At 57.0% G+C, this 27,788-nt stretch overlaps 1 protein-coding gene across 1 annotated transcript in view; it reads left to right on the top strand.

The window, feature by feature from the left end:
- MAN1C1 (mannosidase alpha class 1C member 1) overlaps nt 1–27,788 on the top strand; it is a 55,133-nt gene that overhangs the window by 3,805 nt on the left and 23,540 nt on the right. The window contains exon 3 of the mRNA XM_064172859.1: nt 18,678–18,774. Within this exon, the coding sequence (XP_064028929.1) occupies nt 18,678–18,774 (97 nt within the window). The remainder of the gene's footprint in view (nt 1–18,677; nt 18,775–27,788) is intronic.

Here is a 27,788-nt window from a genome sequence, read left to right as displayed (position 1 = left end):
GCACTCTTATTTATTCAGAGAGAGAGAGAGGAGCAAACATGTTGCTGAGATATGAGGCTGAACGTGCCGAAGCAAGGGCTGGTGGTGCAGCTTTGTGGAGGAGATAAGGTGTGTCCTTTTCTCTGCAGATCACAAAGACACAGAGAAAACAACTCGGGAGAGGTGAGGAGACAAGTGTTGTGTAAAAGAGAAACAGATGGGGAGGGGAAAAAATAGACCCCAACAGCAAAGAAGAAGTCAGGCAGGATGCAATGTTTGAGGTAGCAAAGGCTCTTCACATGGGGCAGGTGGTGGTGTGGTTGGCTGGTCTGAGGTGGTGTGTGCGTGGCAGCAAGCAGCTTTGCTTCCCCTCTTCCAGAGCTTTGAGCCCCGTGGTTTGCCAAAGTGTGTTCCAAGCTCTCCTGAACGGCTGCCCAGAGAGGCTGTGGAGACTCCTTCTCTGGAGACTTTCAAGCCCTGTCTGGATGTGTTCCTGTGCCACCTGTGCTAGGTTCTCTGCTGCTCTGGCAGGGGGGTTGGACTCGATGATCTCTTTGGCTCCCTTCCAACCCCTGACATCCTGTGAGTCTGTGGCCACTGGAGGTCCCTTCCAGCCCCTGACATCCTGTGGCCTCTGGAGGTCCCTTCCAGCCCCTGACATCCTGTGGCCTCTGGAGGTCCCTTCCAGCCCCTGACATCCTGTGGCCTCTGGAGGTCCCTTCCAGTCCCTAACATGCTGTGATCCTGAATTGGCAAAAGTGTGCTCCAAACTCTCTGGTACTTAGAGCTTTGGATAGGGTTTGCTTTGCCTTCTTCCCTGGGCTGCTCTTACAGGTAAGCACCTGTGTGCCAGGGAGGGTGGATGTGGATGTATTGATTTTGTCTTACTATTTCCCCCCCTCACTCTGTCAGAGCTTAGGTGAAGCCCAGGGGAAAGACCTGGTGCATGGCCTAAGGTTAGGGCTGATGCCCAACAGAGACTTGGAACTTTTCTCTCAGGACCCTCGAGTCCAAGCAGGGGTCCAAGCCAATGTCTGCCCCTTCCCACCCCGGCTCTGAGCTGCTGGGTGCTGCAGCCAGAGCAGAGGGTGTGTCCTTGGCTGTTACGTGTGGAAAGTTTCAGCTAAAGTTGTCCTGTTTGACTTTGTCTACTTAAAATGTAGTGTTAGCCAGAGCATGGACCCCCCCGCGGTGCTGTCTCCTGATTCACTGCTGCGTGGGAGAGCTCTGACCCGTGCTGGGGGTACCAGTGCTGTGTGCAGGTGAAGGGTCCTGCCCGGGGTGTATCAGCTTCACTCCCATGCTGTGTTTGCAGCAGAGCAGGCAGGCAAAGAGCTGCATTAGCAGGTTGAAACGGTGCATGGAAGCCTGTTAGAAGCAGCAAGTGCTGCAGGAAGCTGAGGTGTGCCTGCAGAAAGGCTGCTTTGCACTGGTGGGCAGCTCAGCAAGGTGGCAAACTTCTTTCAGCTGGCTCAGCTTGCCTTTCTAAAGCCCAATGAGGGAGTTGCCTTCCTGAGGAAGGGAGACAAGAGAGATCACCTGTGCTGCACAGGCTGCTTGCTGCACAGGCTGCTTGCTGCAAAAGGTCGTTGCTCACCTGGAGAATTGCCTGGGATGTGGCCTGCTGTGTGCTGCCCTGGGCAGCTGAGCACTCTGTGGGCACTCTGACCTTTTGGAGCCAGCTGCAATAAACCCAAGGAACCATCTCCCTCTGCTGCAGGGTGGGGAATTTCAGAAGGGCCTGGCATTATTCATCTCTTAAACTGACCTCCGAGAGCCACAGGAGCTCTGTAACAGATCGGCGGTGCCTGGCTTCGGGGAGCCGCTGGTTTTTAACGTGTGCCAAGTACTAATCACTGCTGTTGGGGGGGAAAAAAGCCCAAGACTGAAAGGAGAGAAGTGATTGTAGTCAGAAAAGGACTGCAGAAATGCCACAGTGGGATTCTGGATTTACTTGCTCTCAACAGTTTCCAGATCAAATTGGCTCAGCGCAAAGTCAAAATGATTTCCCCTCCGCCCGCCGCGGCTGCAGGCTCAGCCTCGGATCTGGGGCACTCAGCCTGTGTGGTTCCTGCCTTCTGCATCCTAAACCAGTAGTAAAGATTTTGCTGTTGGAGCTGAGCTGACAGTTGGGCTGATGATGGATGAAGCGAAACAGGCTGCTGCTTGCTCTGCTGTTGCTGTGTTAGGTCTGGGAGGTAGGGAAGTGGTGGGGAGAGAGAAGAGCGTTTCCCTGAAGTGTTTTTGTACCAGCCCTGCTGGTGCCACCCACTGTCACCAGCTGGAGCAGAACGTGCCCATCGGTGGCATTAGAGGAGTTAGCTTCCTCCCAGCCCTGAGATGTGAGGAAAATGTGAACAGTGAAAAGAGATTTTGTGGGGTTGCTTTGCCTTTTTGGGGGCCAAAGGCAGGTTTCCTCGCCTGATGTCTGAGAATGCCTAATGCTGGAACCTGGCAGGGTCTTTTATCCCACCCAAAGGAGGGAGTGTGTCAGATGCAGGCTGGGATTGTCCCCTTGGGTGTGACACATGTTCGTTTCCTCTGGGTTAGCAGTACTGGAGCTGGTTTGGTTTGCAGTGCAGTTCTCTTCATCCTGCCTTTTTTCCTCCTGCCTCCACCTTCCTTTGCCTTCCCCTCGCTGTCTGCTGGCCTCTTTTAACACAGCTCTAAAGATGTGTTTGCCTTTGAAAAGCAGCTCCCTGGGGAACCAAGGCCATCAGAGGCCTGTACCCAGTTAAGTCTGCATTGCTCTGCAGCTTGGCAGGCACCTTTTGAGGCAGATCAGCCTTTCAAACACTGATACCTGCATAGTTTGTCACTAAGAGGTAACTGGCAAGAGCCAGAGAATGAGATCGGGAGCTCAGCTCCTGTGCACTTGGTGCTGGTCACTGAGTTCTCCTGGGGTGGTCTGGGCAGCCCTGAGCAGTCATCCTGTCTGCAGTGCAAGAGAGCTGTTGGGGGGCAGGGCTGTTGGGGGGCAGGGCTGTTGGGGGGCAGAGCTGGGGAAGTGCTGCCCATTCTCCTCCTGAATCTGTGCCGCAGCCCTGACCCCTGGTGGGAGAAGTGCGTGGGCTGAGGCTGTCTCCTCTCACACACCTTTGTGGCCACGAGTGGCTGATCTCGGGTGGGTTTTAGCTGGGTGCTGGAGTGCAAGCAGCAGCTGCAGAGCAGGGCTCACTCCAGCTCTTGCTCTGAGTTGGTGGGCACAGTTCCATGGCCACACTGTCGCTCGTCCCCGAGCCCTCTCCGTTCTGAAGGCAGCAGTACAAAGGTTTCAAACATCTCCTTTCTCTCCACTGTGCAGCTTTTCCTCTTCTTCCATTTGGAGAAAATGCCTCTTGGGTTTGGTTGTTGATTCCTGTAATCTGGGGATGAGCAGTGATGGCTACGAGCGGCTCCTGTAATCCGCCGGCGGCTCCGGTACGTGAGCGGCACCACGCAGGGTGCTGGCTGGGAGAGCTGCTCCCTCTGCACATCTTTCTCCCTGAGACCTGTGGCAAACATCCAATCCTCTGTGCACATCTCAGACCACACATAACAGCCAAGGAGCCAAGGACACACCCTCTGCTCTGGCTGCAGCACCCAGCAGCTCAGAGCCGGGGTGGGAAGGGGCAGACATTGGCTTGGACCCCTGCTTGGACTCAAGGGTCCTGAGAGAAAAGTTCCAAGTCTCTGTTGGGCATCAGCCCTAACCTTAGGCCATGCACCAGGTCTTTCCCCTGGGCTTCACCTAAGCTCTGACAGAGTGGGGGGGGGAAATAGTAAGACAAAATCAATACATCCACATCCACCCTCCCTGGCACACAGGTGCTTACCTGTAAGAGCAGCCCAGGGAAGAAGGCAAAGCAAACCCCATCCAAAGCTCTAAGTACCAGAGAGTTTGGAGCACACTTTAGCCAATTCAGGATCACAGCATGTTAGGGGCTGGAAGGGATCTCCAGAGGCCACAGGATGTCAGGGGCTGGAAGAGATCTCCAGAGACCTTCCAACAGGCTTCATCTGGATGGTGGGGTAAAGCAAATGCATCTTAGGAAGATGCTGTGCAGGGATGGAGCAGTCAGCTGTGGGCAGGCTGCCCTGGTGTGAGTGCAGCAGAACCCCTCCTCTGGGGTCAGAAATACCTTTGCAGTGAGAGAATTTCTCTGCAGTTGGAAAGCAGTGCCTGGCTCCAGGCTTGCTGGATTCTTCCCTTGCTCCTTCTTCCTCCTGCATTTATTTACTGGACCTGTGGCAAAGGGTAGATCTGCTCTGCCAGTCCCGTGGATGGGGCAGGCTGTGTGGGGCTGTTGTTTTGCTTCCAAAGCTGGATTCCAGTAAGCAAAACCTAGACCTGATGTGTCTCAGCCTCTTCCAGCTGCAGGGTGGTGCAGTTAATTGGCTAAAAACATCCTCTTGGCATAATGGAAGAGGGTGGAAGATCTTTCATGATGCTGTCACAGGGTGCCCAGGGAGGTTGTGGAGGGGAGGGACTATTGGGAATGACAGGAGGAAGAGGAATGAGTTTGACAGAGGAGAGATTGAAACTGGATGTTGGGAAGAAGTTCTTTGCAGTGAGGGTGGTGAGAGACTGGCACAGGTTGAGGGTGGTGGTGAGACACTGGCACAGGTTGCCCAGGGAGGTTGTGGAGCACAGAAGCACCCAATGTGATCTTTGATCATCCAGTCCAACCCCTCCTGCCACAGCAGGACCATCCAATCCAGCTCAGGGCACACAGGAACACATCCAGACAAGCCTGGAAAGGCTCCACAGAAGGAGACTCCACAACCTCTCCGGGCAGCCTGTGCCAGGCTCTGGGACCCTTCCAGGCAAGAAGTTCCCCCTTGTGCTGAGCTGAACCTCCTGTGCTGCAGCTTCCATCCATTGCTCCTTGTCCTAGCCCAGGGAGCAGTGAGCAGAGCCTGTCCCCCCCTCCTGACTCCCAGCCCTCAGATAGTTATAGACATTGATTAGATCCCCTCTCAGGCTTCTCTCCCCAAGGCCCTCAGCCTCCCCTCAGCAGGCACTGCTGCAGCTCTGGGTGCTGGGTACTCAGAGCTTGGTGGGCTGAGGCTGAGCTCGGCAGATGCTTGTGCTGCTGCCTGCCTTCAGTGACAGTTTGCACTGAAATTCAGTCCCCTCATCATCCTCCTAGACCTTCTCCAGCAGATCCCTGTCCCTCTTCATCTGGGGAGCCCAAAACTGAGGGCAGCAGCTCCTGTGCTGGCAGTGTTGGAATTTTTAAGCTCAGGGAAAGGAGTAAATTTCCATCCCCCTCGACAAGTCCTTTGCAGTGCCTGCTGTGAGTGGCTTTGGCATGAGGAGTGAGCAGGCTGCCATGACTGCTGTGGCTGCTGCCCAGCCCCCTGGCACTCCAACTCCTCGCAGATGACACAATCCCTTGGCAGGGCTCCAGAGAAGCTGTCGTGGGCAGTGGTGCCCCTCAGCCGTGCATAATGCCAGTGCTTTGTGCCCGATGGACCCACAGCACTGTAGGAAGGCGAGCAGAGAGGGAGTGCTGGAGGGCTGGGTGATAAACAGCCTCTGTTCACGGGGCAGGGATGCTGCTCGCTTGGGCTCTTGCTGAAGGAGGCAGAGCACCTACAGGCGTCTGCAGGAGAGAGTCCAGTGGAGGCTGTGAGGATGATGAAGGGATTTGAACATCTCTGCTATGAAGACTGAGAGCCTTGGGGCTCTGGAGAAGGCTGAGAGGGGATCTTGTTCATGCCTACAAATAGGAGGGGTGGGCATCAAGGTGCCAGGCTCTTTGCAGCGGTGCCCAGGGATAGGACAAGGAGCAGTGGGGACAGGCTGGGACACAAAAGGATCCACCTCAGCATGAGGAGAAACTTCACTGTGGGGGTGCTGGAGCCCCCTGTGGGGTCTGTGGAGTCTCCTTCTCTGAAGACTCTCAAACTCCACCTGGCTGCTCTCCTGTGTGGCCCTGCTCTGGCGGGGGGGGGTTGGACTGGCTGATCTCCAGAGCTGCCTTCCCACCCCTGCCATTCTGTGATTCTGCTGTTAGGGAGAAGAGGAGGCTTGGTCCTGGGTTGTGCTCCCAGCTCATTATGTTGCTGTTTGGAACCAGCACCTGGGCATGGTTTTGAATCCCCAGTCCAAGAAGTTAATCTTTGGCAGAGCTGTTCCCTCTCGGGCACTCCAGCAGCATCCTGCTGGAGCCTAAGTAAAGGCAAGAGGCTGCACTGAGCTGAAGTCACTTCAGTGCATCCCTTCTGCATCTTCCTCTCTTAGCAGCAAAGGTGCAGAGTCGCTGGTGCTTGTGTTTGCTGCGTACTGGAATCAAGAGAGGGGCCTCAGCCGTGCTTGAAGAGGGGAAGATGTGCTCCTTTGGCCTTCCTCCTTCCCTTGGCAGGCAGCACAGCCTGGCTTTCTAGGAACAGCTGCCCCGTGCCCTCAGCCCCCCGTGCATCCTCACAGCCCCCTCAGGCAGTTTGTGGCTTTGCTCAGCCTTCTGTTGGTGGCACCCAGCCCTGCCTGCTGGATCTGTTGCTGCTCTCAGCGTCCCCCTCGGCGCTGCGGGCTGGAGGCTGTGCTCCAGCTCCGGGGGCTGGGTACCCAGGGCTCAGTGGATGCTTGTGCTGCTCCCTGCCTTCAGTGAGGGTCTCTCTCCACTGGCAATTTGCACTGAACTTCGGTTCCTTTGTGACCTTTCCCCTCTGTCAAACCCGATTGAAGTTTTCCAGCTCGGGAGGCAGCAGGGAGGGGATGGGCAGATGACAGCAGAGCAGGGAACAGTTCCTGGGCTTATCCCGGCTAATTGTCCTGATGGCTGTGATTGAGCGAGAGCCAGGAACTCGTTAGCTCTCCTCTGGCCTCCAAGGCTTCTATGGCATGGCCACAGAGCTGCCGTTATCCTTCTCTCCCTCTCGGTTTGTTCAGGAGAGTGATGCCCCAGGAGTGAGGCTGCGAGGGATGATGAACGCAGGAGGCTCAGGAATGCTGCAGCATCTCATGGCAACAGCAGTTGCAGAGGATGATGCTGTAGAGCAAAGTTATATATGCAGTGCGTCCTAGAGCCTCTCTGAGCTGTGCTGGCTGCAGAGGAAGTTGGTGGCAGAACTCCCCCTGATTAATGGAGCAGGATGGCTCTGCCGGGCGGCTGCGCTGAGAATTGGAGCCGTGTTAGTAACGTCTGAGCAAGCCGCGTCTGGAGCGGGGCTCTTGCTCCAATTGTGTTAACAGGATGTCCCTGGGCAGGGCAGGGAGTGCAGAGCTGTGTTCTGCCCAGAGTAACAAAAGATAATTATCATGTAATCACATTGCAGCCAGCCTGAAACCCTCCTGCAGCCTGCCTCAGCCAGCCCAGCTCACAAATCAAACGCTCCCAGTGCCAGCAGCCTTTACTTTCTGCCTCTCCTTCCAGCCCAGCCTCCAGCTCTGCCTGGGGCTCTCTGGGCATGCCAGCTGAATTCCAACACCCACCCCACCAGCTTCACCTCCACCCAAGATGCAGTGATTTCAGCCTGATGTGGATGATTTACTCCTGTCCCAGGGACTCTTGGGCGAATTTGTCAGCCTCTGGCTAATGAATTTGCTGCTGCAGCCCAGGAACTCCTGCGAACGCTGGGGTATGGTGACAGCTCCGACATGAGGCTCTAGGAAGGCTGGGAGCCAGTTTCTCGTGTCCCTTATTAGCTATTAGCTTTGATAAATTATTGGGCTAATCTCTGCTGACTACTTAATGCTGGAGAGTTGCTCAGATCCTCTCCTCAGAAGTTCAGATCACAACTCTCAGAAGGGGAGAGGAGGGAGAGCACAGCACCGCTCCGACCTGTCCCTCCAAGCAGGGACTACAAAGACAGATGGGGAGCAGATGAACCAGCAAGAAATCATTAAACTGAGCTCATCCTCCCAGATCTCTCCTGTTCAGCCATCCGAGTGTGAGCTTAAGCACGAGGTGTGCTGGCCAGTTCCTAACTCCCCTCTCTCCTCCTGCTGCAGCATTTGGGCTGAGGCAGCTTCCAAGCAGATGCTGCTCCTGCTCCTTGCGTCCGTTCTGGCAGCGCAGAGCAGGAGCAGTGCTGGGTAGCTCTTGGCCTATATTTACTGTGGTGGTTTTTTCCCCCCCTCTTTCATTCATTTCTTCACTCATCCCATCTGCTTATGGCTGCTTTTTGGGCCCTAGAGCCATCCACATGTCAAAAGCAATTCACACTTTGCCAGTGCTGGGAGGGAAGAGGCAGATGAGAAGTGTGGCTGCAGAACCCTTCCGTGACTGTGCTGAGGTTCCCTTGCAGTGTGAAAGGACACCCTTGGGTGTGGGTCCCTTTCAGAGCTGTGATTTCCAGGTTTAAAAGCGTAGCAGAGACCTGCTCAGTCTGTTCAGGTTGTCCTCAGCCAGGCTTTTACCTCGAGCTGTGCTGTGACTCTCTTCAGTTCATCCACCTGGCTCCCGCTGCTGCCATAGCAGCTCTGAGTCACTCCTCTCCAGAGCATCTTGCTGTGTCCCAGGCTGAGAAATCTCTGCCTCCCCAGAGAGGCTGTGCCTGGTTCTGAGGGTGGCCTTTTTAATCTGGAAATGCTTTTCTTTGTGGCTGAATTGGAGCTCTTCAGCTGCCCACCTTTGGGCTGCTGGCCTCAGACCCCCACGCAGGACCTGCGCCTGGACCGGCACTTCCATAGCCATGCCTCCTGCCTGTGTCTTTGGGTGAGAAGGCTTCGTTTACTTGCCTCAGGGTAGCTCCGTGGCAGATTTACAGGCAGGAGCTGTGCTTTAGTCTTTCACTTCCATCCCCTCAGAGCATTGCTGCCGTGGTCCTTCATCCAAGGCTCAGGACTGTGTCGCCCTGCATCATCTTCTCTCTTCTGTTGCTTCTCGTAGCCGATCTGTGTGGCAGCCTCTGTCCCACAGGCCAGCAAACAGGCAGGGCCTCAGAGGTTCTGCAGACAGGGTTTTGCCTTTTCTTTTTATCATTTCCCTTGAAAAGGAGAAGAAAAATGTCCCCAGGCTGCTTTCCTTTCACTTGCAGTCTGCCCGTTTCAGGTTAGTTCTCACCACAGCTCCTCCTGGAGCTTCCCCTTGGGCTCTGGCTCTCCAGAAATGAGAGTCCTGCACAGAAGGCACCTGCAGGGAAAGGGGAAATGATTTACCCTGGTCAGAATCAGCTCTGGACAAACCAGTCCAGCTCAGTGGTTGTGTTCCCATCCTCCTTTTGAGGTGGGGAGAGCAGTGTCTGAAGGGGGCCGCAGGAAAGCTGGGGAGGGACTTTTCAGGCTGTCAGGTAGTGAAAGGACCGAGGGGAATGGAGCAAAACTGGTGGAGGGGAGACTCAGATTGGGTGTTAGGGAGCTCTTTAGCAAGAGGGTAAGGAGAGACTGGTACAGGTTGCCCAGGCAGGTGGTGGAAGCCTGAGCAACTTAACTCCAGGGAGACCCTGGATGTCTTCAAGGCCAGGCTGGATGAGGCTCTGAGCAAGCTGATGCAGTGTGAGATGTCCCTGCCTGTGGCAGGGGGTTGGAACTGGATGACTTTTGGAGGTCACTTCCAACCCAGACCATTCTCTGTGTGTGAGGTAGTTCAGAGGTAAATTTCAGTGCTATTAAGTATGGAATCATAGAACCAAGCAGGGTGGAAGAGAGCTCCAAGCTCATCCAGTCCAACCTAGCACCCAGCCCGGGCCAACCAACAAGACCATGGCACTAAGTGCCCCAGCCAGGCTTGGCTTCAGCACCTCCAGGGACAGTGACTCCCTGGACAGCCCATTCCAGTGCCAATCACTCTCTCTGACAACAACTTCCTCCTCACATCCAGCCTAGACCTGCCCTGGCACAGCTTGAGGCTGTGTCCCCTTCTTCTGTCCCTGGCTGCCTGGCAGCAGAGCCCAACCCCACCTGGCCACAGCCTCCCTGCAGGCAGCTGCAGGCAGCAATGAGCTCTGCCCTGAGCCTCCTCTGCTGCAGGCTGCACCCCCCCAGCTCCCTCAGCCTCCCCTCACAGGGCTCTGTGCCCCCTCCCCAGCCTTGCTGCCCTGCTCTGGGCACCTTCCAGCACCTCAACAGCTCTCTGCAATGGAGGAGCCCAGAGCTGGACACAGCACTGCAGGTGTGGCCTGAGCAGTGCTGAGCACAGGGGCAGAAGAAGCTCCCTGGTGCTGCTGCCCACACTGCTCCTGAGCCAGCCCACTCCAATGTTAAGCACTCTGCTGTCTTCTACTTAGGAAGCACTCAGGTGTGCTGCAGACTTGCTCCCAGCTTTGATTTCCATTTGGAGACTCTGCTTTGGGTGGGAAGTCTGACTGGCTGCAGTCAGGACAGCAGAGCTGAGCTCAGGTCCTGCACAGTATGGAAACCCCCCCCAAGGTTTTAGGAAGGCCTTAAATTCCTTTCCTGATTTTCTCCTCCTTACAGCTGCAGCTCCAAGGGCTGCTTCTGCCTTCATTCTGTGCTAATGAGGAGGGAGCTGAGCAGCACTGCTCTGGGTTTAACTCTTCCTTCTCGAAGTGTCCTCTTTTCAGAAGGTTTTCATCTTTCCTCCAGCTGGCTCTTGGCTTTCCCTGCCTTTGCTGGCACCACATCCCCACTTTCATCTGCAGCACACAAGCTGGAGTTAGATATGCTCTTGGATGCTGACCCCATGCCTGCAGCCTGCCAAATTACCTTTTGAATATCCATCTGTGGAGGAAATCATCCCTCAGGCTGAGCAGGGTCAGCTCCTCTGGCCAAGGCTGCCAGCTGCAGACAGGGGGGCACAGGTTGGCTCTTTGGTGTGTGAGTTCTCTGAACCTCATGGCTGAGTGTTTGAAGAGCAGTGAGAGGTAATGAGGAGGCCACAAAGATGAGCCAAGGGCTGGAGCAGCTCTGCTCTGAGCACAGGCTGAGGGAGCTGGGGGTGTGCAGCCTGCAGAGGAGCCCCCAGAGCTGCTGCCAGTGCCTGAGGGGAGCCTCCAGGAAGGCTGCAGAGAGACCTCTGCTGAGGGTGTCTGAGACAGGCCAAGGAGGAATGGTTTGGAGCTGAGGCAGAGCAGGGTGAGACTGGAGCTGAGGAAGTTGTTCAGTGTGGTGGTGGTGAGAGTCTGGCACAGGCTGCCCAGGGAGGCTGTGGCTGTGGCTGCCTCCTGCCTGGAGATGTTCAAGGCCAGGTTGGATGAGGCCTTGAGCAGCTGATCCTGGCTGAGAGGTGTCCCTGGGCATGGTGGGGAGGCAGGAGCAGAGGAGCTCTGAGCTCCCTTCCAGCCTGAGCCTTTCCAGGATCCTCTGACAAGAAGAATCTTTATCATTGCTGTTGCTGACCTCATGCAGCCTCGGCTCAGGCTCTGCTCTGGAGCATCCCAGGCTTGGTCAGGTGCAGAGGTACAGAGCTGACAGCACTGAGCTGGCCAAGAGCACAGAGCCTTTTATTTCTGCTAGACCTTTCCACAAGCCTCACTCAGCTGCTGCTTGAATTTCTCTTGTGTTGCCTTCTAGGGAACAAGTGGCTCACAGCATCCCTCCCTCCTCCCCCTAACGCCCCCTCAGCATCCCTCCCTCCACATCCCTCCCTCCCCCCCGCCTAACGCCCCCTCAGCATCCCTCCCTCCGCCCCCTAACAGCAGATGCCTGCTTCGTGCCCAGCCAGGAGCCCCCCAGGGTTTGCAGTGTTGGTCTGGAACGGCTCAGGAGGAGCTGGAGCACAGGGGAGGAGCTGCGCGCCCAGGGCGTGGGCACAGGAGCCTTTATCTTGTGCTTAGTGAGAGCTGGAGCGGGGCAGTGCCAAAAGCTGTGCCAAAGGCAGTGCCAAAAGCTGTGCCAAAAGCTGTCAGTTGTCAGCGAGCTGAGCCTGGCTGCAGCTTTGGCTGTCGTTCCAAGGAGTTGTTGGCAGAAATTGGCTTTGGAGGAAGTGGCTTGGTGAGAGGATTTGGTGCTGGGAGGCTGCCCAGGGAGGTGGTGCAGTCACCATCCCTGCAGGCATGCAAGAAACGTGTGGGCACGGCACGTGGGGCCGTGGGTGAGTGGCCATGGTGGTGTGGGGTTGAGGGTTGGACTGGAAGGTCTTGGAATCACAGCATGGTCAAGGCTGGAAGGGACCTTGAGGATCATCCAGTTCCACCCCCCCTGCCCTGAGCAGGGACACTTCACTCTAGAGCAGGTTGCCCAGAGCCACATCCAGCCTGGCCTTAAACACCTCCAGGGGTGAGGCTTCCACCACCTGCCTGGGCAGCCTGTGCCAGGCTCTCACCACCCTCACGGTGAAGAGCTCTGGGACCTTGGAGGTCTCTTCCAAGGGGAGCAATTCTGTGATCACTTCAGCAGGGTCCTCCTGCTTTAAGGGTGGAGGAGGGAGCTGGAGGCTCAGTGAGGTGAGCTGGAGCACAGAGTTAAGCAGGTTGGAAAAGACCTCTGAGCTCATCCAGTGCAGCCTAGCACCTAACACCTCCTAATTAACCAACCCCTGGCACTGAGTGCCTCAGGCAGCCTCCTTTATACCCCTCCAGCCACAGCCACTCCACCACCTCCCTGGGCAGCCCATTCCAATGCCAATCACTCTCTCTGCCAACAGCTTCCTCCTAACATCCAGCCTAGACCTGCCCTGGCACAGCTTGAGGCTGTGTCCCTTTGTTCTGTCCCTGGCTGCCTGGCAGCAGAGCCCAACCCCACCTGGCTACAGCCTCCCTGCAGGCAGCTGCAGACAGCAGTCAGCTCTGCCCTGAGCCTCCTCTGCTGCAGGCTGCACCCCCCCAGCTCCCTCAGCCTCTCCTCACAGGGCTGTGCTCCAGGCCCCTCCCCAGCCTTGCTGCCCTGCTCTGGGCACCTTCCAGCACCTCAACAGCTCTCTGCAATGGAGGAGCCCAGAACTGGACACAGCACTGCAGGGGTGGCCTGAGCAGTGCTGAGCACAGGGGCAGAAGGCTGAGGGAGGTGAGCTGGAGGCTGTGATGCTGGGCTGGAGGCTGTGATGCTGGGCTGGAGGCTGTGATGCTGGGCTGGAGGCTGTGATGCTGGGCTGGAGGCCGTGGGGCCGGGCCGTGGCTCTCTGCCGCTGGCCGCTGTGCGGTTCCCGCTGGCCGCAGGCAGCTTGGGGGTGCCTGGCCCCCGCCGGGGCTGCTGCTGGGCTCTGCCCGGGTCCCGGGGCCGTTCGTTCCCGAGCGATGGCTGCAGCAGGGCGGATCGATGCTGCTGGCCGCTTCGGGGGGTTGCTTGGTAACGACTTCGCTCCGCCGGAGCGCTCTGCTCTTCTCCCCAGCTCCAGGCGTTTAAAGGCATCGAGCAGAAAGCCTGCAGGTACCCAGGGAGCTGCCTCAGTGGAGCCTTGCAGCCAGCCGCAGCTCTCTGCCGGCTTGGTTCTTATTTCAGTGCTAGGTAAGAAGCTCTCCGAGCACAACCTGCCCGGGGAGCAGCCTGGGAGGTTGCTCAGCTTTGATACCGAGATCCTCAAACCGGTTCTGGGCTTTCTCTGCCCTCCTGCCGTGGTGCTGGCAGGGATGTTTGTACCTTCAGCCCAGCAGCAGCCAGGGAGAGGAAAGGGAGACCTCAGAGCAGCCCTCCAGGGTTTGAAGGAGGCTGCGGGAGAGCTGGAGAGGGACTCCTGGCAGAGGTGTGGAGTGATGGCAGGAGAGGTGATGGCTTCAGACTGGAAGGAGCTCAGCTTGGAGGAGACTTTAGGAGGAAATTCCTCCCCTTGAGGGTGTTGAGGAGCTGGGGCAAGCTGCTCAGAGAAGCTGTGGAGGCTGCACCCCTGGAGGTGTGGTGAGCCTGGATGGGGCCTCGAGCAACCTGAGCTGGTGACCTGCCCTGGGCTGCACCAAAAGAGATGTGACCTCTGCTCTGATGCTGTGGCACCCAACCTGGAGCACTGCATCAGCTCTGGAGCCCCCAGCATAAGGAGGACGTGGAACTGCTGGAGAGGGTCCAAGGGAGGCTGTGAAGGTGATCAGAGGGCTGGAGAGCTTCCCCTCTGGGGACAGGCTGGGAGAGTTGGGGCTGTGCAGCCTGGAGGAGAGGAGGCTCCAGGGAGAGCTGGGGAGGGACTTTGGACATCATCTGGGAGTGACAGGATGGCTTTGAGCTGGGAGAGGGGAGAGTGAGAGTGGAGGTGACAGTGAGGGTGAGCAGACACTGTCTCTCCAAGGAGTGGGTGCCAGGATGCAGGTGCCAGCATCCTTTGGGTGGTGCCTGGTGATGGGACAAGGAGCCCTGGGCACAAGCTGGAACCCAGGAGGTTTCACCTCAAAATGAGGGTGCAGAGCCCTGGAGCAGGCTGCCCAGAGAGGTTGTGGAGTCTCCTTCTCTGCAGACTTTGCAAGCCCACCTGGCTGTGTGTCTGTGTGCCCTGCCCTGGGCTGATGCTGCACTGGCAGGGGAGGTTGGGCTGAATGATCCCCAGAGGTCCCTTCTGGCCCCTACCACTCAGTGAGAAATAGAACAGGGAACAAAAATCCTTCCAGTTCCTGCCAGTGACTTATGAATTATTTCCTTTGTAACCCCCAGAGTAGAAACTTCTTAGCTCAGTGGTTAAATGTTTGAAGGGTAGCTGGAGAAAGGAGGCTAAAGAGGCCCAAAGTGGTTCTCTCCAGGATAATGTCTTTGTGTAATGTTCCTGGGAAGGTCCTGACCAGGCTGCATTGGTTGGTATATTTAGATTTCATCTTTGAAGCATTTACTAATTATCCCAGCCTGGATGGCTAAAACTCATCAAATAGCTGCCTGGGGATGCTCTGCACTTGGAAATCTTCCCTGGTAACAAAAGGAGGGCAAAAAATAAGGGCTGGGGGATTTTGTATTTATTTTCAAGTCTCTGCTTTTTGCAGGTAAATAACCCCCAGGGCTCCACAGGGCTTTGGCTATTGCAGGGCTTGGAGGACATCAGATCTGGGCATCTCTTCCTGGAGTGTCTCTCTCTGACAAGGAAAGGCTGAGAGCCTGCAGAAGAGCAGCCCCAGGGGGGATCTGATCAGTGCTTGGCAAGATCTGAAGGGTGAGGGGCAAGAGGATGGGGCCAGACTCTGCCCGGTGGTGCCCAGGGGCAGTAAGCACAAAGTGGAACCCAAGAGGTTCACAGAGTGGCAGGGGCTGGAAAGGACCTCCAGAGCTCATCCAACCCAACTCTGCCAGAGCAGGAGCACCCAGAGCAGATCCCACAGGAACACAGCCAGGCAGGGGGTGAATATCTCCAGAGAGGGAGACTCCACAGCCCCCCTGGGCAGCCTGTGCCAGGCTCTGGCACCCTCACAGGGGAAAAAAAAAACTCCTCATGTTTAAATGAAGCTTCCTCTGCCTCAGCTTCCACCACTGCCCCTTGGCCTGGCACTGGGCACCACCCAGCAGAGCCTGGCTCCAGCCTCAGGCACTCACCTGCACAACCTTATAACCATTGCTGAGGTCCCCTCTCAGGCTCCTCTCCCAGCCCCAGCTCCCTCAGGCTCTCCTCCTAGCAGAGCTGTTCCATTCCCCTCAGCATCTCTGTGGCTCTGTGCTGGACTCTCTCCAGCAGTTCTGTGTCCCTCTTGAACTGGGGGCCCAGCACTGGACACAGGACTCCAGATGTTTGCTGTCTACATGAGGCAGAGCTCATTGCTGTCTGCAGCTGCCTGCAGGGAGGCTGTAGCCAGCTGGGGTTGGGCTCTGCTGCCAGGCAGCCAGGGACAGAAGAAGGGGACACAGCCTCAAGCTGTGCCAGGGCAGGTCTAGGCTGGATGTTAGGAGGAAGTTGTTGTCAGAGAGAGTGATTGGCACTGGAATGGGCTGCCCAGGGAGGTGCTGGAGTTGGCATCCCTGGAGGTGTTGAAGCCAATCCTGGCTGGGGCACTGAGTGCCATGGTCTGGTTGGTTGGGCAGGGCTGGGTGCTAGGCTGGGCTGGAGGAGCTTGGAGCTCTCTGCCAACCTGCTTGGTTCTGTGACTCTATTCTTTGTGTCCTCATCAGGGCAGAGTAGAGGAGCCCCTGAACAGGAGGTGTGAGGGTGCAGAGCCCTGGAGCAGGCTGCCCAGAGAGGTTGTGGAGTCTCCTTCTCTGGAGAGCTTCCAACCCCTCCCTGGGCATTGTGCCCCTGGGCAAGCTGCTGTGGGTGCCCTGCTGGAGTTGGCCTGGGTGAGCTCCTTCCAACCTCCACTCTGCTGTGGTTCTCTGATGGCTTTGCCTGTCCAGACAGAGCTTGGGTGACCCTGTCACAAAGGACCCTGCTCAAAACTCTCTCCCCATCTTTCTTAACGACCTCTTTAAGCATCAAAAGGTCACAGTCAGCTCTCCCCAGAGCCTTCTCTTCTCCAGGCTGAGCAACCTCGATTGTCTCAGCCTGTCCTTGCAGGATTGCTGCTCCTCACTCAGTTGAGTTATTTATAGTTGATTTTAATATATAATCAGCTGGCTGGGAGCTGAAACTCTGAGAAGTTAAAAAGTGAGTTAAAGATTACAGGAAAGAAAGAGCAGTCTGACAAATTTGATTATGAATTTGGAGGGCTCTGCCATCAATCAGCTGGGAGCTGGGAGCTGGTGATTAGGATTCTCAGGGCCAAATAGATAATTGTCTATTAGATGGCAGATAGCAGAGTGGTAAAGTCTGAAATTATGGATCCAGTCCCATCACTTTTGTGGTTCTGGGCCCATTTTTCACCTCTCCAATGGCACTGCTGACGTGGTGGGATCTGCCAGGAGGAGAAGGGCATCAAATATTCACTTCTAACCTTGGCCTCTCATCACAGAGGCAAATGCCCCTTTTTGTGCTTCTCAGCTGCAGGTCCCCTCCCTGCCCTCCCCCTCCCTGCCCTCCCCCTCCTGCCCTCCCCTCCTGTTTCAGCCCAGCCCTTTGGAAGCCCTGCCAGAGGAAGCCTCTGAAGGCTCCATCTGAAGCCCTCCACTCCCTGCTTTTAGAAGCTTGATGAGTGTTCTTCAGTGGTTTGGAAGTGGAGCTGCTAAATTTGGGCTGGAGCAGGCAGCTGCAGGGCCAGGCTGGGCAGGGTGCTGCAGATGTTTCTTGGCTTTTACACTTTTTCCAGTTGATGCTTTTTGGGTTTGTTTTTTTTTGAGCCATCATTTAGGGAGATGTCTGAGAAAGTTTGAGCCTGGGAGATGAAAAGGTTCCCCCCATGGTTTGCATCCTGCCTCTCCCCAGGCAGGCTGAGTGCAGTCCCAAGCACAGCTCCAGGCTGGGTGGGGAATGGCTGAGAGCAGCCCTGAGGAACAGGACCTGGGGGCCTGGGGGGATGGAAAGTTTGCAGCGCTGGGCTGGAGAGAGACACAGCTGGAGGGAAGGACCAGAGGAGCCCAGCAGAGGGGAGGAGTTCAGACCAAAGCACATCCTGCTCCTGAGAGCTGGGGGTGCTGCTGCAGGCAGGGGCAGCCTGTGGGGGGATGAGGCCTCCTGAACTGCCATTTTCTCTCCCGTGCCCTGCTTTGAGTGCAGACTCTTAGGTGAGAGGCAGAGGGGAGTGCCCTCCACTCTCTGGAGCTGCCTTCTTGCCCCTTTGTTATCTTCCCTTTCCTCGTGTGTGTGTCCCAGGGGTAGCTCAAAGGGCATGCAGGTGGCAGCGATGCTCAGAGCCAAGCTGAGTGCCTTCCAAAAGGGAAGCTTTAGTTAAGGCTCTCCCTAGCAGCTGACAAGTCCTGGGCCCTCCTAGCTGAGGAGGCTGCTCCTAGGTTTGAGGTTTATTTTTTCTTGCTGGCTGAGCTGAAGGGGCAGGAGGATGGAAGGAGTTCTGCCTCTGTGTGTTGGAAGTTGCCCAGGCACTGCCCTGCAGCCCTCAGGGCAAGGTTCATGTGCTGAGCCCAGGCAGCTCAAATGTCCCTAAAGGAATTGTTTGAGTTGGGAAGGGTTGCTCAGAAATCCTCCAGCCCATCTGCAGGACTCCCCTGAGAAGGCACTTTGGGGATTGATAGGAAGAGAGCAAACTGCCATGGGCTTGCCCTCAGCATGCCAGGCTGGAAGGGCCCCCAAGGATCATCTGCTCCAGCCTGCTGCTGTGGTTGAAAGCAGCTGGCACAGCAGCCTGGCAAGCTGAGCCTGCAAACTGCCCAGTGCAGGGCAATCCACTGCTGCCCCTGGGAGATGATTCCAGAGTCCAGCTCTGCTCATGGGGAAACATTTCCCCTGGATCCCAATGGGAATGTCCCCAGCAGGACTTGTCTCTACCTCACCTTGTCTCCATGGCACTGCCTGTCCAAAAGGCAGCCTCCATCCTCTTGGCAGCCTCCATCCTCTTGGCAGCCTCCATCCTCTTGGCAGCCTCCATCCTCTTGGCAGCCTCCATCCTCTTGGCAGCCTCCCTTTCTGTCCTGCTGCATGACAGTAAGGTCTCCCCTAAGCCTTCTCTCCTCCAGGCTGAACACTCTCTCAGCCCCTTCCTCATCCTTCCCCTCTGTGAATGGTTTCTGTCCACCACTGGAAAGCAGATCCTTACCCACAGCCCAGTCCCTTCCTGTGCTCTCCACACTGAGCTGCTTTGCCAAGGCTCTGTGCTTGTGCCCGTTGCAGGGTGGGCAGGCAGCTGGTGGGTGGGTGGGCTGGCAGTTGGCTTCAGCTTCATTAGCCCTGCCATAAACCGAAGTGGAATGCTCAGAGGGAGCAGTTTTGGCTTTATGTTCTCAGCTGTATCCAGCACCACACTGAGAGGCCACTTGGCCCCAAAGGGCTCTCCCCCCAGAGGGGCCAAGGGGACTCCCAGTGCGGCGTTGGATGCAGCCAGCCCCAGGGGTCGGCAGGGAGTGGGAAGCTTCCCACTCGTTGGCACAGGGCCGAGCTCGGGGGAGCCTGGGGGCTCTGAAGCACTCTGCTGGACTCTTCTCTTTCCAGATGATGAAGTTTGCCTGGGACAACTACAGGCAGTATGCCCTGGGGAAGAACGAGCTGCGCCCGCTGAGCAGGAACGGCCACATCGGGAACATGTTCGGTGAGTCCTGGGCAGCCACACGGCCCTGGCACCTCCTCCCGGCACTGCACTCAGGTCTCTCCACCAGCTTTGGTCTCTTTCCCACTCTTTGACCTCTCTCCCCTTGCCGTTTTTGGATGCCTCTTGCCCACTCCCTGCTTTCACCAAGCGTAGCTTTCGACACAGCTCCCCAGGGGTGCCCTGCCCCTGGCACCTCTCGGTGCTCCCCCAGCTGCACCCCCTCTGTGGACAGGTCTAGCAGAGATGTGTCTGAGGGCAGAGCTAAACCCAGCCAGGCTGCTTATTAAAACATGAAGTCAGCTCAGACCTGACAGTGCTGCTGTTTGTCTAAGGCTGTAGACGTCAGGACCTGACCAAGCTGAGCATTTTCTGCCTCTGCCTGCTGCACTCCAGAGCAGGATGTGGATGCCATGAAATATTGAGTGAGGGAATCAATAGCAAAGGCTCTTTATAAGCCATCTGCCTCCCAGCTCCTACAAGTTGACTCTTTAGCACATTACCTGTTTTAATGTGGGCCACTTCCAGCAGTTCAGTGCCAGTTCCCTGCTCCTTCTCCTGGGAGGTTTGGCTTTGGGGGGACCAAAATTTTCCTTCTCCTCATTTGCAGTCAAAGCAGTTCCCTGCCCTCCTCACTGCCCTAGCTTGGCCCTGATCAGAGCAGTTCCCTGCTCTCCTCACTCTGCCCTAGCTTGGCCCTGCCTGCACAGGTTGGGCCCTGGGGAGGACAGCAGCAGGGAGCTTCAGCAGCTCTTTCCCACCTGTCCAGGGGGAACATTTGCTGTGTGGAGGTCTCCTAGCTTAGAATTATAGAATCACAGAATCAGGCAGGTTGGCAGAGAGCTCCAAGCTCCTCCAGCCCAACCTAGCACCCAGCCCTGCCCAACCAACCAGACCATGGCACTAAGTGCCCCAGCCAGGCTTGGCTTCAGCACCTCCAGCCACAGCCACTCCAGCACCTCCCTGGGCAGCCCATTCCAGTGCCAATCACTCTCTCTGCCAACAACTTCCTCCTCACATCCAGCCTGAACCTGCCCTGGCACAGCTTGAGGCTGTGTCCCCTTGTTCTGTTGTTGGGTGCCTGGCAGCAGAGCCCAACCCCACCTGGTTTGCAGGTGGAAACAGCCTCCCAGGGTGGTCTGAGCAGGCCAGAACCTTGCAAAGCAGCAGCCCTGTTTGGCCTCTGGGCTGCAGGGGCTGGTGGCCCTGGTGGGGGTAGCAGAGGGAAGGGTTTAGCCACAGCACAGGGTCAGTGTTCTGCCTGTGGTGCCACCATCAAGTCCTTTTATTGCCCTGGAGCAGACATTTGTCCCTTGAGCCCCAGCAGAAGCTGCAGGAGAGTTGAGCTCCCAGCTGGCTGTGCCACACAGGCTCTGCTGCACAGGTTCTGCTCCAGGTGCCTGGAGGGAGCAGCTTTGCCAGCTTGCCCTGCACTAGCCCAGCCCCTGCAGGACCCTGCACTGCTCTTGCCCAGCCTCACTTTGCCAGCAGCAGTGGTTTGGGTTTGCTCATCCTTCCCCTCCCAGCAGCCCAGTCCCAGGCTCTCTTCCCCCAGGCTCTGCAGTAACTTCAGCATCAGAGTTGAGCATTTTGTAACTTCTCCATCCTGGCAAACTTGTCAGAATTCCTCAAGGAGCTGTAAACAGACCCAAATATTGAGAGCTTTTGGAGGCATTTGTCAGGCTGGAACAATTGGCAGCACTTAGGCTTGTTTGTAGCATGCCTGTGAGCACTCTCAAGGAGAATGCTTTGGAGCAGAAGGATTTGCAGGCAGCTGCAGGGAAGGAGCAGTGTGGAACATTTCAGCCTCTTAATAGCTTTTGCCTCCTTTTAACCGTGGCTGTTAAAGAACAGAGGCAGCAGCAGGCCTTGGCTGCAGCTCTCTGTACACCTCTTGTCTCCAGAGACTGAGAAATTAGGACAGGGCACTGCTTGCCTCCTTCCCTGCCTGCCCTTTCTCCCTCCTGTCACATCCTGCATCACTTCACTCCATCCTGGAGATGCCAGGGAGGCAAATCAGGAGCTCTGCAGGCTGGAGGTGTCAGTGTGCAGCTGAGATTTCTCTGCAGCTGCTTCCACGTGGGAGGGAAGGAGCCTCCATGGGGCTGTTTTCCAGCGTCTTTGTGTGCAGGAGCAGCACTGAGGTCGTTGAAGGGTTGAGACATTCACCTCCTGCGGGTGTGCTGCTCACTCGTGGCACAGCCTGGGGTTCAGCAGCCTGGGGGAAGCAGGGGAGCTGCTCTTCCTCACAGACTGCCTCTCATCAAAGTGGAGATAGGAAATAAACCTCCACCTCCTGCTCCTGCAGAGCATTCTGCTTCTCTTAGCCCTGCCCGAGGGCTGCTCTGCCAGCAGGAGGATCACAGGCAGGAGGACTCTGCTGCCTCCACTCGAGTTCATCTCCTTTCTCCTCTGCCCTGGAATGAGGCAGCTGACAGCTGGGAGAGTGTCTGCAGAGCTCCCTCTCTTCTCCTGCCTGCCCCTGCCCAGGTGACTGCTGGGCTGCTCCATGCCCTGGGAGGCAGAATTCCCACCCAGCTGGACCCTGACCTGCTGCTGCCCTGCTCCTGGGGTTGGTGCTCCGCAGCTCCTGTCCCGAGGCCATCAGCTTCCTTGGGCTTCCCCCACGGCCTTGGCTATGGCTTCCTTGGACAGAAGGCTTCTGTACAGGTCACTTATGACCACTGCAATGTGGAGGCCCTTTCCTTCTACCCCCTCAGCTCTCTGTGGGTCTCTCTGTGGTGCCTGTGATAAGCTGTGCTGTGTTCATAGATTCCTGATTCCTGGAATGGGTTAGGTTGGAAGGGACCTTAAAGGTCACCCAGCTCCAAGCCCCTGCCATAGGCTGGGACAGCTCCACCAGATCAGGCTGCCCAGAGCCACTTCCAGCCTGGCCTTAAAACCATCCAGAGGAGGTCTCCACCACCTCTCTATTAACCCTTCCTACCCCAGCAGTGCTGCCTGTGGTGCTGAGTCTTACAGTTAGCTGTTTGCAAGGCAGCTCAAACACTTCAGAGTGAGGGCAGCAGCACTCCGGAGCGCTGGAGCTGCACCTGGCAGGCAGCTACCTAGCCTGAGAGAGCTGAATTATCATTCTGCCTGCTCCCTGCCTCTGTCACAGCCACTTATTTTCCTGACAAAATGTTGTTTAAATCCTGTTAGCTTTCCAGAGCTCTGTAGCCACGGGAGAGCGAGCTGGCATCTCCTCCTGCTCCTGCAGCAGCCGCCTTGTCAGGCAGGCTTTGATTGCAGAGTCTCTTAACAGTGATAAGGTAAGAAGCCTGATTCTCAGATAGCTCCTGAAGTGTGCAGTGCTGGCAGCAGCAGCAGAATCCTCCTTTGACTTCTAACCTCAGCCAATTTGCTCTGAAATCAGTGGCAGTAGGTAAATATGGAACCTTGCTGTGCTGCTAGACGTTAATTTCTTGCCACCTGACTGCACAGTTTTAGCAGCAGAGGAGCAAGCCTTAACTGGGTTCCCCCCTCCTGGCTTTTTCTCCCTCCTCCCTCTCTGTCCTCACTTGAAATCCCATCTGAAACTATGAATTACCTTGTCCCAGCCTTTGCTTCCCTCAGCACATGCTGAAGGTGTGCAGCTTTGGGTGGCTCTGGAGCTGTCTCCGATGTGCATCCATCTGACAGCTGCCAGGGGCAGGACACAGCTCTGGATGGCAACCACCTGACAGCAGCTGGAGCTGCAGCTGGGAGGTGTTTAGACTTCCTCTGCAGGAGCCTCCAGCTGGTTCCAGGTTGGATTGCTTGGTGACAGAGCAGACAGGGCTGGGGGACAGCCCCTGGAGGAGCAGTGGCTGCTTGGGCTGTGGTTGTGTACTCAGCTCAGTCTTGGCCTGGGCTGGCCTGAGAGCTTGTTTTGAAGGCAGGAGGTCGTTGGCCTTGGCTGCTGAAGCCAGGCTGGTCCTTGGCAGGAGGTGATGCTGGTTTGGCTCCCCCAAGGCTAAGGGTTTGAAGTAACTGGCAAGGAAAGTAGTGACCACACAAAGGTGTTTCGGAGACCTCTAGGAAACACCAAGCTGCTTGTCCTGAGGTTCAAAACCCTTCAGGGATGTTTCTCCCTGCAGTCAGAGAACCACAGAGTGGCTCAAGTTGGAGGGGACCTCAGAGATCAACAATTCCAACCTCCTTGTGATGCCCAGGGTCACCTCTCAACTAGTTTGGGTTGCCCAAGGTCTCATCCAGCCTGGCCTTGAACATCCCTGGGGAGGAGGCAGCCACAGCCTCCCTGGGCAGCCTGTGCCAGGCTCTCACCACCCTCCTCCTGAAGAACTTCTTCCTCAGCTTCAGTCTAACCCTGCTCTGCCTCAGCTCCAAACCATTCCCCTTGGCCAGGATCCCTTGAGGCCCTGGCAGCAGCTCTGAGGTCCCCCTGGAGCCTCCTCCACTCTACAAGACTTTGTCACTGCACTGTGACCTGACCTGGATGGGGCTTCAGGTGACCTCTCCCCACTGGGCTGACAGCACCAAGCTCCTTTCAGCAGACCTTTTAGCTACAGCTGCAGCTGGCAGGGAGGGAGGCTGGAGCTGGATGATCTTTGAGGCCCCTTCTAACCCAACCCATTTTCCAAACAGCTGCTCCCTTCATCAGTGCTTGTGCTGGAAAAGCAGGCAGGAGAAGTGCTCACCTCAGGTAGAGGCAGCAGGAGCTGATGGATGAATGCTGAACGTGGGAAAGGTAATTGGATGGAAATACTAATTCAACAACATTCCCAGTGGCAGGAGAGAAATGGCAACCTCCAATTGTGCAGCCACTTGGTGCAGCTTTTCTCCTCTGCCCGAGTCTCTTTCCCTGTGATCTCAGAATTACAACCCCCTGGAGGGGCCTTTTGTGTGTTTAAAATAATAATCACAGCTCTCTGAACTCCTGCTCCCACTTATTCCTGCTGCCTGTTGCACAGGGCAGGAGCTGCTCCATCAGCTCTTTAAGGAGGGAAAAGCAGGCTGAATGCAGCTGCTGCTTTGACATTGCCCCCCTGGCACCAGCACTGAGGGGATTCTGTATGTGCAGCATTGCCCAGTTGAAAGGGCAGCAACCCCAGGCAGTGCTGCAGGCTGGGGACAGAGTGGCTGAGAGCAGCCAGGCAGAGAGACCTGGAGGTGCTGGTTGGCAGCTGAAGATGAGGCAGCAGTGCCCAGGTGGGCAGCAGAGCCAATGGCATCCTGGGCTGGCTCAGGAGCAGTGTGGGCAGCAGGACAAGGGAGGTTCTTCTGCCCCTGTGCTCAGCACTGCTCAGGCCACACCTGCATTGCTGTGTCCAATTCTGGGCTCCTCCATTGCAGAGAGATGTTGAGGTGCTGGAAGGTGCCCAGAGAAGGGCAGCAAGGCTGGGGAGGGGCCTGGAGCAGAGCCCTTTGAGGAGAGGCTGAGGGAGCTGGGGGGGTGCAGCCTGCAGCAGAGGAGGCTCAGGGCAGAGCTCATTGCTGTCTGCAGCTGCCTGCAGGGAGGCTGTGGCCAGGTGGGGTTGGGCTCTGCTGCCAGGCAGCCAGGGACAGAAGAAGGGGACACAGCCTCAAGCTGTACCAGGGCAGGTCTAGGCTGGATGTGAGGAGGAAGTTGTTGTCAGAGAGAGTGATTGGCACTGGAATGGGCTGCCCAGGGAGGTCTGTCCCTGCAGGTGTTGATGCCAAGCCTGCATGGGGCACTTAGTGCCAGGGGTTAGTTAATGAGGAGGTGTTGGCTGTTAGGTTGGACTGGATGATCTCAGAGGTCTTGATTCTGTGCTTCTGTGAGATGCTGCTTGCAGGAAGGACATTTGGAGCTGAGGTTGATTTGCTGTTGCTGAGAGCTGGAGCAGCAAACTGATTTCCTGTCAGCAGGAAGCAGTGAATCAGGAGATCCTCCAAATATCAACCTCCTCGGAGATTGCTTCTGTGATTCATGTCAGAGCTGACATTTATCCTCCTGCCTGTTTGGGGGTTGGGTTGTTTTCATTTCCCTGCTTTCCTCCTGCCCAAGATGACTCCTTGCAGGCACCAGGGCTGTCAGCAGGGCTTCAGCAGATCCCTTCCTCTCTGCTCTCTCCTTGGGTCACGCTGAGAGTGGCTTCCTTTGAATGTGCTGTCTCAAGCATCAGGGATCCACTGAACCCTGAACCTCCCACAGAGAGGTTTAAGCTTATTACAGAGGCTCAGCTGATGAGGAGAAGTTTGTCAGCTCAGAGCACTCACTGAAGGAGTTTAAACAGAGAGAAAAATCTGCTGAGTCCTGGAATCCTGGAAGGGAGCTCAGAGCTCCTCTGCTCCAACCTCCCCACCATGCCCAGGGACACCTCTCAACCAGACTCAGCTGCTCAGGGTCTCATCCAGCCTGGCCTGCAACACCCCCAGGCAGGAGGCAGCCACAGCCTCCCTGGGCAGCCTGTGCCAGGCTCTCACCACCCTCCTACTGAACAACTTCTTCCTCAGCTCCAGTCTCAGCCTGCTCTGCCTCAGCTCCAACCCATTGCCCTTGGCCTGTCTCAGACACCCTCAGCAGAAGTCTCTCTGCAGCCTTCCTGCAGGATGCCTCCAGGCACTGGCAGCAGCTCTGAGGTCCCCTGGAGCCTTCTCCTCTCCAGACTGGGCCCCCTCAGGCTGTGCTGACAGCAGAGCTGCTGCAGCCCTGACACAGTGGCCTGGAGCCCTCTTCACCTCCATTCCTCTCCCAGGTCCTTCCCTGGGGCTGGCCTCGACCTGAGCAGCTCCACTGTGGCAGCAGTTCTTGAAAACATCTGAGCTGAGCCAAAGAGCTTCACCTCCCCTCAGAGCTGAGATTTACAGCTGGAGAGGTCAGTGGGGAGCAGCCCTGGGCTAGATTGGATGGTCCTGCTCTGGCAGGGGGGGTGGACTGGATGAGCTCTTTGGGTCCCTTTCAACCTCTGCCATGCTGTGAGCCTGTGAAAAGCAGGGAGAGCATCTGGGGACTGGTCAGAGCTGCTTTGCACAGCAAGAGGGTGGAGAAGAAAACTCACAGGCACCAACCCCCCCCAGCCATTAGAGTAGGAAATGAAAGGAGAAAAAGGAAGAAGTGGTGCAGAGGTGTGGTGAGCAGAGAGCTCCTTGGGCTGGGTTGGACTGGGTGATCTTGGAGGTCTCTTCCAACCTGGTTGATTCTATGAGCTCTTCTCAAGGTGCTGAGGAGCAGGAGATGGAGCAGCAGGAGGGCAGGCAGGAGCAGCTCTGTTCCCATGCAGGCAGAGGAACAAGCCTGGAAGGGGTTGCCCAGGGAGGTGGTTGAGGCCCCAAGGCCAGGCTGGATGAGGCTGTGGTGAGGCAGATCTGGTGTGAGGTGTCCCTGCCCATGGCAGGGGTTGGAGCTGGCTGCTCCCTCTGGGCCCTTCAGCCCTGACTGATTCTGTGATTCTAACTCAGCCTCTTCCTCCTTATTTCCCTTCTCTCAGCCCCTGGGGTCTGCATTTCAAGCACACTGAGCTGGGCTGGAAGCTTTTGGGTTGGCTTTTGGGTTGTTTTTTTTTTTCTCTTTTTCCAAGATTTGGGGTTTTTCAGTCCCCCTCTCACAGAAGTTGTTTGTGCCTGAGTCTGGGCACTAATTGTGCAGCAATAATTGCCCAATCTTCAGAGCGATTGAGTGTGTGCTGAAAAGGCAGCCAAGGGGGAGGGGGAGCTGTTGGGCTGCTCTCTGCTGCTTCTCTGGGTGATGGAGGTGTTGGTGGCAGCTCCACAGCCAAAGCTGAGCTGGGGGTCTGGCACTTCCAGCTGGCTCCTCCTAGCATCCAGCATCCACTCCAAGGATTTTAGTGGCATCCCTCTTGTGCCAGCTTGGTATAACACAGGATATACAGAGCTGAGTGCCAGCCTTGAAGCTCCTGGCTTCTAGATAGCTCTGCCTGGCTCAGAGTGTGCTGGGGGTTGGACTTGGAGACCTCAGAGGTCCCTTCTAACCCCTAGCATCCTGTGGCCCTGGGCTCCTGTGGCCCTGGGCTCCTGTGGCCCTGGGCTCCTGTGGCCCTGGGCTCCTGTGGCCCTGGGCTCCTGTGGCCCTGGGCTCCTGTGGCCCTGGGCTCCTGTGGCCCTGGGCTCCTGTGGCCCTGGGCTCCTGTGGCCCTGGGCTCCTGTGGCCCTGGGCTCCTGTGGCCCTGGGCTCCTGTGGCCCTGGGCTCCTGTGGCCCTGGGCTCCTGTGGCCCTGGGCTCCTGTGGCCCTGGGCTCCTGTGGCCCTGGGCTCCTGTGGCCCTGGGCTCCTGTGGCCCTGGGCTCCTGTGGCCCTGGGCTCCTGTGGCCCTGGGCTCCTGTGGCCCTGGGCTCCTGTGGCCCTGGGCTCCTGGCTTCTCAGCAAGCTCTGCTTTGCTCAGGAAGTGTCTTGCAGCAGTGCTGAGGGTTCTTTCCCCATGAGCACTGGAACTGCTTGCCCACAGAAGCTGTCAAGGCTGCATGCCTGGCAGTGCTGGCAGCCAGGCTGCTCTGGTGTCAGCTTGGTGTGGCACAGGATCTGCAGAGCTGAATGCCAGCCTGGAGGCTCCTGGGGTCTCAGCCAGCTCTGCTTGACTCAGAATGGACCTTTCAGGAGTGCTGAGGGCTCCTTAGGAGGAAATTCTTCCCCACAGGGGTGGTGAGACACTGGAGCAGGTTGCCCAGAGGGGCCCCTGGGGGCAGGCAGGTGCCAGTGGAGCTGGAAGCTGCAGCTCTCTCCTGTCTCACCTCTGCCACAGCCACTCCTTGGGCAGTGTGTTTGAAGACAGGAGGGCAGGTTCCTCCTGGCGACTGTAAGGAAGCCTCTCCTTGGAATTCCGAGGCCAATTAGCAGTCCCTGCCCCTCACTGCTCCCTGCGAGCCTGGGAGGCGCTGGAGGAGCTGTGCCAGCCCTGCCGGGGCCCTCCTGCCACAGCCCCGGGAAGCACCAAGCAGCTGTGTCTGACCAGGGCTGCCTGCAGCCAGCCAGAGAGGGGAGGGCAGCAGTGGCCTTGCCCCACGCTGCTCTGTGTCTCTGCTTAGCCCTCCTGGAGTTGGTCCTTCCCTGTGCCATCCCCTGCCCGGCTGCCAGCTGAGCCCTGCTGCCCAGAGGAG

The sequence above is a fragment of the Pogoniulus pusillus genome, chromosome 37, assembly GCF_015220805.1.
Source record: "Pogoniulus pusillus isolate bPogPus1 chromosome 37, bPogPus1.pri, whole genome shotgun sequence".
Lineage (NCBI taxonomy): Eukaryota > Metazoa > Chordata > Aves > Piciformes > Lybiidae > Pogoniulus > Pogoniulus pusillus.
The sequence above is the reverse complement of the archived record's forward strand: the minus strand, read 5'-3'. Positions and strand labels throughout refer to the sequence as shown.